The following is a 12,848-nucleotide window of genomic DNA, read 5'->3' as shown; positions in this document are numbered from 1 at the left end:
TATTTTTATTGTATTTTTGTGAAGATTTCAAAACGTTAAAGTCTCTACAATATTTATTTTTAGTAAAGATAATGTCGGTGTTTTAAGAAATTATAAAACACGCTTCCGTCTTCCTGTAACATGTCAATGCAATCAAATTCTAGAAAGGAGTGACATTATCTTATAGTTTATTTATTTTCTATATAATAAAATGTCAGATAGAGTTAATTTGAAAAATTTTTTGTAATAATTTTGCGGATTTTTTTGCATAATTTCTCATTATTAAGACACTAAAACTCATAGAAATTATAAGTTATCGCTCCTATATCTGAAAATTTATATGATTTCTATTGTCTTCAGAGGCAAAATGACGTCAAATGAGAATTATTTTGATCCCACGAATTATTTAAATCTTTAAAATTACGACAGAAAACAGTTATTTCCGTGCAGAAGTATAATATTTATTATATAATTTGTGACGTTAACAAATGAATTAAAACTTAACGGAATATATATATAAAATTTGAATATAAAAGAATATTTTCAGCCTACTCCTTAGGCATATTGTTGCAGATAAATTCTACATCGGAATCGTTGTCGGAATTCTCGCACATTTTCTTGGTCATTTCCTATAAAAATATTGTAGAATTATTCAGAATGAATTCATTTTTCTTCCATTCATTAATAAATTACCTATAAAATACACGGTTAATTGACTTTTAGACATTCTTTATATACATTTTCTCACGTTCAAGATGTATAATCTAGCATTATAATTATATTTTAAAGCTAATATTTACCTTTATTTTCGTCTTGAAGTCTTTACATTCTTTCATGTCCTGTAAATAATTACGAAGATTTAATATGATTAATCCTGTAAAAATCTTATTCAAACGCATGATAAAGTTTAATTACCATTAAGTCTTTTAACATTCCTTTAATCTCTTCCTGTAATTAATATAATTAATTTATTTAAATTAATATATAACTCTTGAATAAAATAGGGAAGAGGAAGAGAAGAGAGGGAAGAGCAATGGATGAAACACTTGCATCCATTAACTCCTTGTATTTATCATATAGATACAAGGAGTGTGTTCTACTGATTAATTATTGCAGAAATTATTAATTAGAATGTATGGATTAAGGTTAACAGACATAAGACCTGGCTGTAGATGTAGTGATCAACTGATAAATGATGTAGAAAGGAGATGATAGTAGAGTTAGATAATGGATTGTATTGTAAAGATAAGTAAGAAATGCAAAGATTTTTAAATATATACTTTCAGAAACAACTTTATACTTACGTTCGCCATCATTTTCTTCATAAAACACTCCCATTTTTCTGTAATATTGACGCAATCACCGAAAGTCTAAAACAGTACCCCCCAATATTACCATTGTAGCTTGATGTTAATACAGTCGACCCCCCTATAACACTGTTGATTTTTCCGTTTTATATGAATTCCGTGTTGTACGAGTCACTTAGATTTTACAAATACGTGTGCCGGGCTGTGAACGGCTCACGTATTTGTAAAATTTAAGTGACTCGTACAACATAAAATTCATATAAAACGGAAAAATCAACAGTGTTATAGAAGGGTTGACTATTGTTATAACGTGTATAATAATATGTTAATTATTTTATAAAACTTACATCGTTCCTCTTTTCTTTCAAGCACATTAACTGAAAATAATAAATAAATTTAAAATTTTACGCATAAGATTTAATAATTATACACAACATAAAATATATTTTACAGTTTTGATTCCAAGATTTCCGGTGCAACAAATATCGAAGTCACTTTCTAACTGTTTTATCTAAATAAATAATCGTCGTTTTTTTAAAACTGAATTATATTATTTAACGTTTAAAATAATTTAAATTTTATACAAAAAGAAGTACTTACATTGACATTTTTCATTTTCTCCTGAAGGCAACTTCTTTCCGTCATATCCAAGCAAGCATCCTCATCCGCATCTAACAGAGCCAAATATCAAATATATCGTTTAAATTTTAATATAATCTATGTAATTATTAAAAGATTTCGTATATTAAATCTTACAGTTATTGCATATTAAAGCGAGTAAAGCGAGTAAAGTAAAATGATACATTTTACTGTACATTTTGGAAACTTCGGTAACGATGGATTTTGTACAGTAAATGGGCTTTATATAGGTAAACTTTTGAAAGAAAATTTAATTAGAAGACCTGAATTGGGTGTTCCCATCCTGTGTTTATGTTAACGTCAAGGTTAAAACCAATTTGATAATGCGTTTTTAAAAGTTTAAATCCTGTTTAATATCGTCAAATCTCTACTTCAATCGTACAACCTGTGTATTAAGTGCATAAATATAAAAACATGAATGACTTAAATTTAAAAGCATCCCCTTTATTTACCTTCTTCCTAAATATTCTATTGTTTAGTAGCTTTAAATAATTTATAATAAAATACCGACTATAATAAAACCTGTCTAAAACGGAAACCTGCCTATAAGAGAAAACGGTATGATGGAATTCCGGTTTATACAAGTTTGTAACATAAAAAAACCTGTGTAAACTGTAACAAATAAGGTAAGTTTCCGTTTAATTCAGGTTCCAATTCAACAAAAAATTATCGTAATTTTAACATTATTTTCTTACAAAATATTTGAATTTTTGCGTAACTATTTACAAATACTTTAAGTTTCAACAAGGAAGTTTCGGTTTTCGTAGAACAGTTTTATCTAAATTTTAATGGGAAATATCAAAATATAAATACAGTAAAACCCTTATAAACCGGAATCGCACGGTACCGAATATTTTTTTTCCGTTTAGGCAGGTTTCCTTTTTATTCGGGCTCCGTTTTGGACAGGTTTTACTGTATAAGAAGCTTAATTCTGTTGTTAAATTGTTCCCAAAAATTGACAAAAGAAGAAAGAGATTAAAAAAAAAAAAGTGTTTTGTCACAAGTCTATAGAATAGTAAAATTTAATAGTAAAACATTTCCTAAAGGAAGTTTTCATGGTCATTTATTGTAAAAATTTCAAACAAATATACAATAAAACTTTTTCCAATTTTATTATATATATAGGCCTATATATAACACTGTAGAGATTAAGTTTATTTTTATATTCAAATACTTAAATGCTTATATAAAACTTTTAAGTCACGTTTCTAACACAAGAACGCATGCACCTCGAACATACAACACGAAACATACTTGAACCACGCCGTACATATTTTTTAGAATATATTTTTTTGAAAAAAGGCAGTTGTTAAGAGGTTTGCTGTACGTACAGCAAACCTCTAAACAACGGACACTGGCGCTAACATAAAAAATAGCCACTATTTACAGGTTATTTCGTACGCACTTTATAACAAACGTTCTTTAAAAAAATGGCCGCCATTTACGGGTGGTCGTTGTTGCAGGTTCGACCTTACACGTAAACTGTATTTCAGAATTTGTTAAATACAAAATACGTCATTTCCTTTCTTTGAATTACATCCGCTGCTCCCTCCTACAAATACCTTTCGTACGACTATATTTTTTTAAACTAAAAATTCAAATATTCTTTTATAAATATTAAAAAAAAAACTATTTTAAATACAATTAACTTTATTTAATTAGTATAATATAAACCAAAAATCGAACATATGTTTGTTTACAAGGCGACCCGTCGAGATGGGGGTGCCACCCTGGAGGACTTTCTATGGAAACTGGCCCCCATTTACGTGTTACGTACGTGCAAATTGCACGTGGCCAGCACCGAACCCACGACTATGTTTATTATTTTATCCACTTGGTCATTGTTGGGCTCTATAATGAATATTATTTCAATTGTAACTACGCCAGCCAGAGACGATGTAGGAATTTCAACAAAGGGGCAGCTAACAAGTAAAAAAATAAATAAATTTAACCTTATAAATTGATTTAATACAGAAGTTGCGGCCGAAGTTTTCTTCTCTTAAACGTGAACGTCGAACGTCGAGCGCCGCTATCTCGTAAGCGGCGCTCGACGTTCGACGTTCACGTTTAAGAGATGAAAACTTCGCCGCAACCTCGCTAATAACGTAAATAAGTTAGTCCGAATGGCTGCAAATTAATTAAAAGAAAATTTTTATTTGTTTTAAATGGTTTTCTCCTCTAGATCAGTCCCGAATGCCGGCTTATGTACTTAATTTTACGCGTAAAAAAAACACGTGTATCGATTGTTACAAATACGTTTAGCTCTGTAAATTCGAAGAGTTTCGTAATATTTATTTAAAAAATATAATAAAAATTGAAAGATTTAATTGATAATGTGAGAAATATCCGGAAACTATATAAGGTAGCAATTAAAATTCCACATATTTATAAATAAAACTCATTGAAGAGTATGAAAGTTCTAAAAGGGAGTGACCTTTAAACTTCAAGTGCATTTCTTTTTTTCTTCTTGAGTTACAGAACAAACAACGAACGTTTCACAAACCGCATATTTACGTCTATAAAAATATTCTAAAATTTTATCTACGGGTATATTTAGTTCTAAAGTGTTTTATCAATCGAAGTATCTACTAACAAGACACAAATAAATAAATCTTAATGNATAATATATATTATATATAAACAACCGAAGCATACTCAACATTTCAAAAAATAGAACCTATTCTATTTTTTGAAATGTTCTATATAACCTGAGGATGAGCCATTGATTGGATTGAAAATGTTTGTTTTATTAATAAATCTCTCAGCGAGTGATCAGGTGTTGATTAAGTTATATATTATATATATAAAATTTAGAAATTAATAAAAAAAAACATGTATGGAGAGAAATGATCACTTTTTAACTTTTCGTATACTGTAGTACAATATACATGCATATATCAAATGCCTTTTGTCTGTATTTTAGATAACCAAATAAACATTTGGTTCAAACACAACCAACTTATCATATACTAGCCTATGTTTATTTAACAATTAAACTTGGCAACATGCAAAAGACAAGTATGCATTTTGAGAACAAAAAACAATGTTGTCCTCCTCAGCTGGGTGTTAATTCTACAACTCTTACAACTGACATATATACACCATTAAAAATTTTACTTTTTTACAGTCTCCCTTATTTTCTACATTATATAAAAGCATAATTAAAATACCATAAAATTAACATATATAAACTATATCCTACACAAGAGATCAGAAATGTGGCACCCGTGGCATGTTTCAGATGCGCCTTCTAGAACCATAGTTATGTAAATTCAAATATATATACTTGTAAATCCTGGAAAATATATAATTCCAAATTTTATTTGTATACTTTTAATTGTTTCGAATGTACATTTAATATTAAATTACTGTTAAATTTTGGGGGGTTGTGTTCAATAACCGTTCAAAACACTAGCGAAAAAGTCAATGGGCCTGGGAGCCCCACCGACAGGGAACCCCAAACTAAACATATTTCCTCCCACCGTACGGTACACGGGGCCCCATAATTCAATTTCCACACTGGGCCCCACGAAGCTCTAACTGGTTCGGAACTTCGCCCTGTCACCGAGTAAATAAATAAAAACAGAATTACAAAGTGATTTTGATGAATTTCCTGTCTTAACTTTAATTTGTAAAATCTAAATATTATCGTGTTTTAATTGAAGAAATTAACATTGAAAATCTATCCCACTGTTCTATATACTCGAAATATATCCCATTACAAACTTATATAGGCTTATAGAATTAATATGTAAAACAATTATTTATAGTTTATTTAATATATTTTAAACTGTCTTCCTGTATTTATTGTAAAGGAATTTATTGTCGTATTATATTATAAAATTACTACTGTATATTTTTTTAACTGTTATAATATTTGAATAGAAAGATCCGGGTTATTTTTGCTATAAATTATAATAAAAATATGATCTCTTCTTACATATAACATTAATTAAATTATCGTATGTTAATGTTATTAATAATCCCACTTTAATTGTAAAATGTAAGGTAAAAATATAGCCTATATATTTATTTTTATTGTACAGTGAACTTTTATAAAGAATTTTAATTGTATAAAGTCTTCAATTACTGTTATGAAAGTTAGATGTAAATTGTTTAATGTTTACAGAAAGATTAAGTTGGACAGATTCTAGTTAAACAGAATAATGAATATGAAGAAAACATTTTATCTAAATCCTGTTTCCATTTAAATTTATACAAAACAATAATAGGAAAGAACAAATATTTATTCTTATCATATTCTTTACGTTCTTTCATACGTTAGAATTCCGTTATTATACCAGAGAAAGACTAGTAGCGTAGGGCATTAATGCCTTATTAAGTAGACCCCCGTATAACACTGTTGATTTTTCCGTTTTATATGAATTCCATGTTGTACGAGTCACTTAGATTTTACAAATACGTGAGCCGTTCACAGCCCGTCACACGTATTTGTAAAATCTAAGTGACTCGTACAACATGGAATTCATATAAAACGGAAAAATCAACAGTGTTATAGGGGGGTGGACTTGGTATTAAAACTCCAAACTAATGCCTCGTTTGACTAGGATTTTCATAGAACTTTTTACAGTTGAGAAATCGTGAATGACATTGCAGTTTTTTTCCACTTTTCTATTTTTTTCAATGGAGTTATAGTAAAAGTGACGTACGAAGTGATTTATTTATTTACTTTTTGGCAAAGTCTTGTTTATATTTCGACACGTAGACAATTGGACCAATGGAGTTCGTCAAATCTCCCGTCAGTGGAGTAAATACTTTACTGTATTTGGTTTCTCCTGACCGTTACACTTCCTAGATGAGTAATGATTAACGTAAAAGATTAAGGAGAAAACGTGTTAAATAAATCGTAACGCGCATGTTCGCTAGTATAAATAAGCAATTGACAGTTAAAATAATCCATAATTGTGTGAAGTTTCGTCCGTTGCAGAAGACAATGGCTCTACAGACAATCCTCGCTACTACATTTTACTTATGCCTTATGCTGTGGACTGTTGTTAATTCCGTAAGTTTTAAATCCACCTAAATAACATTTTACATTATAATTTTAACCATAAAATAATAATAACATAATTTTCAGTAGTAACTTAGGTATAACTTTCTATCTCCAGGCAAAACCTATCAATTGGGATGTGAAGAAAAACTTTATAATTAATTGCTGCGAACAGAATTTACATAAAGGAAATTTTAATAATGTAATTATTAATGTTTTTATTATAATAATAGTTAATTAATTATTAATTTTAAAACGATTCTTAATAATATTTTTTTAGGGTTTTAAGCAATGTTTCGTTAGAAAGATGTTTCAGTATAAAGATGTAAGTGTTCATTTTTATTATTATTTTACGTTTATTTTAAGTAAAAATATTATTAATTTATTTTTCTTATTTAATTTATAATTCTAGGATGAGAAAATATTAAGAGTAAGTATTGTTTTTTATTATTTAATTTATATAATATATTTGTTTAAACATATAATTTTTAATTGGAATTTTTTTATTTCTTCTTACATTTTTAGAATAAAGTCATTCTTTCAGTAAGTAAAAAGTCTTATAAATTATACTTTTACATTAAAATTTTAATTTTAAATCACTTAATAATTCTCTTTATTAGCTTAAAATTAAATATAATTTATTTTAATTTTATAGGAATGTCAGGGGGATGAAAACGTAAGCTTAATGATATATTATTTTTATGATAAATAATTACTTAATTTATGTAACATTTTTACATTTTAACAATAAGTAAAATTAATATTTAAATAATTTATTACCTTTTAATAAGTTTTAAAAGTCTTTTTATCTTTCATTTTTGCAGTGTGTTCAATATACTCAACAGGTAAATAATTTCTTTTTTTTTTTAAATTAAATTGTATTAAATTATATAAAAAAAGGTTATTAATTCATAATTTAAGTTATAATTAATGACATTTTAAAAAATATTATTAGTTTTGTTTAAATATTATTAGTAACAAAAGCATTTCTAGTCCCCTTTGTAGAGTATTATAGCTATACAAATGCTATAGATTTTTATATTAGATTATATATATTCATAGCCTTAATCGCCTCAGTATTCTTCCCATTCTATTAGTTCTATTGCGAATATTTTAGCTGTTTTAATAGGTAAAAAATGCGTTTTACTTATACTATTGTTGTTTTTGTTTCGTGATAACTTCCACGACAAAATATTTATATAAGTTAATATTGTTATTTTAAATTGGGACAAGAATACATAATATCTCCTTCCGTTATCTATCAGTAATAATTATTGTTACTGAGTGTCCTGTTTTAAATCGATACTCCGGTAACATTATTTTTCAATAATTAACAATATGCATCCAGTCTTCTGCACCGGTATGGATGCGGTCTGTTTAAACACTTCCTCCTTAATTAATACCACGCTTTATCTATAGGAATAGACTACGATAATTTTAGAATTATGAAGTATCCTATATATTTTTATTGGCCCTATTTAGAAACTCTGTCTCACAAGATCATTTCCTATCTTTATTAGCTTCAAAATTCCCTCTCTATTATTCATTTGTTCTATCGTTGTGGTGATATAAATTGTAATAAGACACTAGAATAAACCCCTAATATAGGGTATAAGGAATGTAAAAATTAATGATAACAGTAAAGATTTTTAATATATTTAATAAATTGTATAAAAGTACTTATAATATTTTATTTATTTTTTATTTTAGTGTATCAAAAAACAGCAAATGGTAGGTATTGAATTACATTTAATATCGTATATCTGTTAAGAAACTTTTAAACGTAATGACGTTAATAATAATTTGTTTCTAGGCACTTCATCAGAAGCTTTTAAAGAAAACAGTAAGTATANAGTAGTAACTTAGATATAACTTTCTATCTCCAGGCAAAACCTATCAATTGGGATGTGAAGAAAAACTTTATAATTAATTGCTGCGAACAGAATTTACATAAAGGAAATTTTAATAATGTAATTATTAATGTTTTTATTATAATAATAGTTAATTAATTATTAATTTTAAAACGATTCTTAATAATATTTTTTTAGGGTTTTAAGCAATGTTTCGTTAGAAAGATGTTTCAGTATAAAGATGTAAGTGTTCATTTTTATTATTATTTTACGTTTATTTTAAGTAAAAATATTATTAATTTATTTTTCTTATTTAATTTATAATTCTAGGATGAGAAAATATTAAGAGTAAGTATTGTTTTTTATTATTTAATTTATATAATATATTTGTTTAAACATATAATTTTTAATTGGAATTTTTTTATTTCTTCTTACATTTTTAGAATAAAGTCATTCTTTCAGTAAGTAAAAAGTCTTATAAATTATACTTTTACATTAAAATTTTAATTTTAAATCACTTAATAATTCTCTTTATTAGCTTAAAATTAAATATAATTTATTTTAATTTTATAGGAATGTCAGGGGGATGAAAACGTAAGCTTAATGATATATTATTTTTATGATAAATAATTACTTAATTTATGTAACATTTTTACATTTTAACAATAAGTAAAATTAATATTTAAATAATTTATTACCTTTTAATAAGTTTTAAAAGTCTTTTTATCTTTCATTTTTGCAGTGTGTTCAATATACTCAACAGGTAAATAATTTCTTTTTTTTTTTAAATTAAATTGTATTAAATTATATAAAAAAAGGTTATTAATTCATAATTTAAGTTATAATTAATGACATTTTAAAAAATATTATTAGTTTTGTTTAAATATTATTAGTAACAAAAGCATTTCTAGTCCCCTTTGTAGAGTATTATAGCTATACAAATGCTATAGATTTTTATATTAGATTATATATATTCATAGCCTTAATCGCCTCAGTATTCTTCCCATTCTATTAGTTCTATTGCGAATATTTTAGCTGTTTTAATAGGTAAAAAATGCGTTTTACTTATACTATTGTTGTTTTTGTTTCGTGATAACTTCCACGACAAAATATTTATATAAGTTAATATTGTTATTTTAAATTGGGACAAGAATACATAATATCTCCTTCCGTTATCTCTCAGTAATAGTTATTGTTGCTGAGTGTCCGGTTTTAAATCGTTATTAAATCGGTTTTAAATCGGTAACATTATTTTTTAATAATTAACAATATGCATCCAGTCTTCTGCACCGGTATGGATGCGGTCTGTTTAAACACTTCCTCCTTAATTAATACCACGCTTTATCTATAGGAATAGACTACGATAATTTTAGAATTATGAAGTATCCTATATATTTTTATTGGCCCTATTTAGAAACTCTGTCTCACAAGATCATTTCCTATCTTTATTAGCTTCAAAATTCCCTCTCTATTATTCATTTGTTCTATCGTTGTGGTGATATAAATTGTAATAAGACACTAGAATAAACCCCTAATATAGGGTATAAGGAATGTAAAAATTAATGATAACAGTAAAGATTTTTAATATATTTAATAAATTGTATAAAAGTACTTATAATATTTTATTTATTTTTTATTTTAGTGTATCAAAAAACAGCAAATGGTAGGTATTGAATTACATTTAATATCGTATATCTGTTAAGAAACTTTTAAACGTAATGACGTTAATAATAATTTGTTTCTAGGCACTTCATCAGAAGCTTTTAAAGAAAACAGTAAGTATATCTTATTTTAAAATTAAAATATATATATATTTATTTATTTATCTTTGTAATCATTTTTCAGTTCAAAACACCAAAGCAGTGTGGCAATTATCATAACGTCTTATTGAAACTGGTAATATTTATTTTGTTAATTTAATTTAATAGTGAGAAAAAAGTAATTTATTTTATTATCTTACCTTTATGTATGTAGATTAATTAATATTTATTTTTAAAACATTTTCATAATTATATTTTTCAGTGGAGTAAGATTATTGAAAGGAAACCATGCAAGAATCATCGTGAGAAATCTGGGAACGTCACACATTGGAGCACCACAACTAAAATTTTAATCCATCCTTAATTAAATATCTTGTGTAGAAATCTACATTATTTATATAACAATAAAATATTTTATTTATTAAATATTAATGAGTAATTTCTTCATTTAAAGATAGTCTTTATTATAGTTTCGTTGATTCTTTTACCTCTGTGGGCACTAAGAAGGCCTTTCTGTTATTATTGGTTCGATCAAGCCCACGAGTAAGGGCGATTTTTGTTAGGGGACAGTCGACTCCCGAAAAATTCTTGGGGATTTTCGACTGTCTGCATTCAATTCTGATTGACGATTGAATTCTCCAGAGCCTATTTCTCTGGAGGATTCGGTCGTCTATCCAACATCTAGATGGATATTTAAATGATAAACACTTTATTTTATTGTTGCAATTATATATCATAATTTATAAATGATTCTATAGCTACAATTAGACGTTATTAATTTATGATGTCGTAGAATTATGTAAAGGTACCCAAATCTTATGTACCTAAATGCCCCGGGAGGTCTTAATCCCCTACTCCTAAACATTTAAAAATATTCGGATTTTAATACCTATATTAGTTTTATCTTACGTAAAAATCAACTTTTTATTACTCATACAATTTACTGCGTGTTAACAAAGAAACATATTTATGTCTATTAACGTGCTTCTAGTCCTTTATATTGAGTATGACTTATCCGTTATATTGAAGGGAGTAAACCCAAACAAATTCGCTGTATTAAAAATTATATAATTAAAATACTCTATAATACTTTAACCATACAGTTTCTTATATATATATACACACACATATGGGGTCTTCAATTTTCTGACACGCATTCATGAAGATGTGTAAATCGAATGCCCGGAGATATTAAAAAGAAGGAAAAATATAAAATTTCTGATTAAAGTGAATCTTTAAATGGTAAAATCCACAAATCAAACACGAAACAGTTAATTAATTTTCACAGATTTTACTGTTACTGTAATCAAAACTAGTAGAAAGCATCATCGTACGATAATATAAAATTTTCCATTGTCGATTGATGTATAAATGGGCGAATTTGGCACAACAAAGCGATTTAGGTGTGTCAAAGTATTGGTACGATGCAGCGAATTGTACCTGGATTACAAAATGGCGTAGAGATGCTAGCGCCATCTGTTGACTCTATTTTAAAATATTCATAGGTATAAGTTTACTATTATTTATTGATTTTTATGAATATAAAAAAATATTGAATAATCGAATTGAGAAATGTAACAATTGCATATTATATTTTTTACAATATATTTATATTTAAAAAAATATATCCGGAAAATATTTAAAATTTTGATGGCGCTATCTGTTATCATATTTTATTAAACAATTTTTTATAATTTTAATTATTATAAAATGGAACAAACTTAATTTTGAGGGTAGAGATGGGTTTTATAATAATAAAAAATTGTAAATGCTAATAACGAGTAAAATCGTCATTAAGTCCGAACCTACTCGAGATACACACCACTCCCATTTATCACCTCACCCCTCGACCTTTACCACCAAAATTTAACAGTATCAATCCGCCTTATGAACAGACCTCTTAGCAAAATTTCAGAAATTTTCGACAAAAACCACAGGAGTTATTAAGCTTCAAACAGAGCGAACGAAATCGTGCTATAATACATACATTAGTGTTTACAACTGTAGTAAATGTTATGCGATTTTATCTAGGCACGCAACACTACACTCATCACTATATCTATATGTAATATCTCATTACTGTTTCGATACAAAGTTACAATAGTTCTGTGATAATTAGATATTATCTTCACGGATCTGTCATTAATAAATAATATATTACGTAGAAATAAAATAATATAGAATAGAGATAATAAATCTGACAGTTTGTTGAACTTATTAGACGTCATTGATAACACAAAATCTATTCGTGATAAATTAACTCGTGTAAACGATAGTTGTAATTTCTACTAATATAAAGTTG

The 12,848-nt window shown here is 26.8% G+C and overlaps 2 protein-coding genes across 4 annotated transcripts; one reads left to right on the top strand and one right to left on the bottom strand.

Moving 5' to 3' along the window:
* Positions 1 to 2,159, bottom strand: LOC111631779. Its single transcript, XM_023376091.1, has 8 exons — positions 2,043 to 2,159; positions 1,887 to 1,957; positions 1,738 to 1,797; positions 1,634 to 1,663; positions 1,284 to 1,349; positions 895 to 927; positions 780 to 818; positions 1 to 608 (listed from the first exon to the last, which is right to left on the bottom strand). The coding sequence occupies exons 1-8, from the start codon at positions 2,101 to 2,103 to the stop codon at positions 528 to 530; spliced, it is 441 nt and encodes a 146-aa protein (XP_023231859.1). The 5' UTR covers positions 2,104 to 2,159; the 3' UTR covers positions 1 to 527.
* Positions 2,160 to 6,665: 4,506 nt separating this feature from the next.
* LOC111631738 lies at positions 6,666 to 10,972 on the top strand. 3 transcript variants are annotated; one of them, XM_023376060.1, is made up of 11 exons: positions 6,666 to 6,948; positions 7,055 to 7,138; positions 7,217 to 7,261; positions 7,349 to 7,366; positions 7,462 to 7,479; positions 7,592 to 7,612; positions 7,761 to 7,781; positions 8,647 to 8,667; positions 10,532 to 10,561; positions 10,632 to 10,682; positions 10,809 to 10,972. In XM_023376060.1, the coding sequence occupies exons 1-11, from the start codon at positions 6,802 to 6,804 to the stop codon at positions 10,908 to 10,910; spliced, it is 558 nt and encodes a 185-aa protein (XP_023231828.1). In that variant the 5' UTR covers positions 6,666 to 6,801; the 3' UTR covers positions 10,911 to 10,972. The 3 variants fall into 3 exon arrangements, with proteins under 3 accessions (XP_023231828.1, XP_023231822.1, XP_023231814.1); XM_023376054.1 differs by lacking the exon at positions 10,532 to 10,561 and adding an exon at positions 8,750 to 8,779 and having other exon boundaries at positions 6,668 to 6,948; XM_023376046.1 differs by lacking the exon at positions 8,647 to 8,667 and adding an exon at positions 10,429 to 10,449 and having other exon boundaries at positions 6,673 to 6,948.
* Positions 10,973 to 12,848: the final 1,876 nt, after the last annotated feature.

Source organism: Centruroides sculpturatus, unplaced genomic scaffold (assembly GCF_000671375.1).
Source record: "Centruroides sculpturatus isolate CEXI.00-Female unplaced genomic scaffold, Cexi_2.0 scaffold72, whole genome shotgun sequence".
Lineage (NCBI taxonomy): Eukaryota > Metazoa > Arthropoda > Arachnida > Scorpiones > Buthidae > Centruroides > Centruroides sculpturatus.
This window is presented reverse-complemented; position numbering and strand designations above follow the sequence as displayed.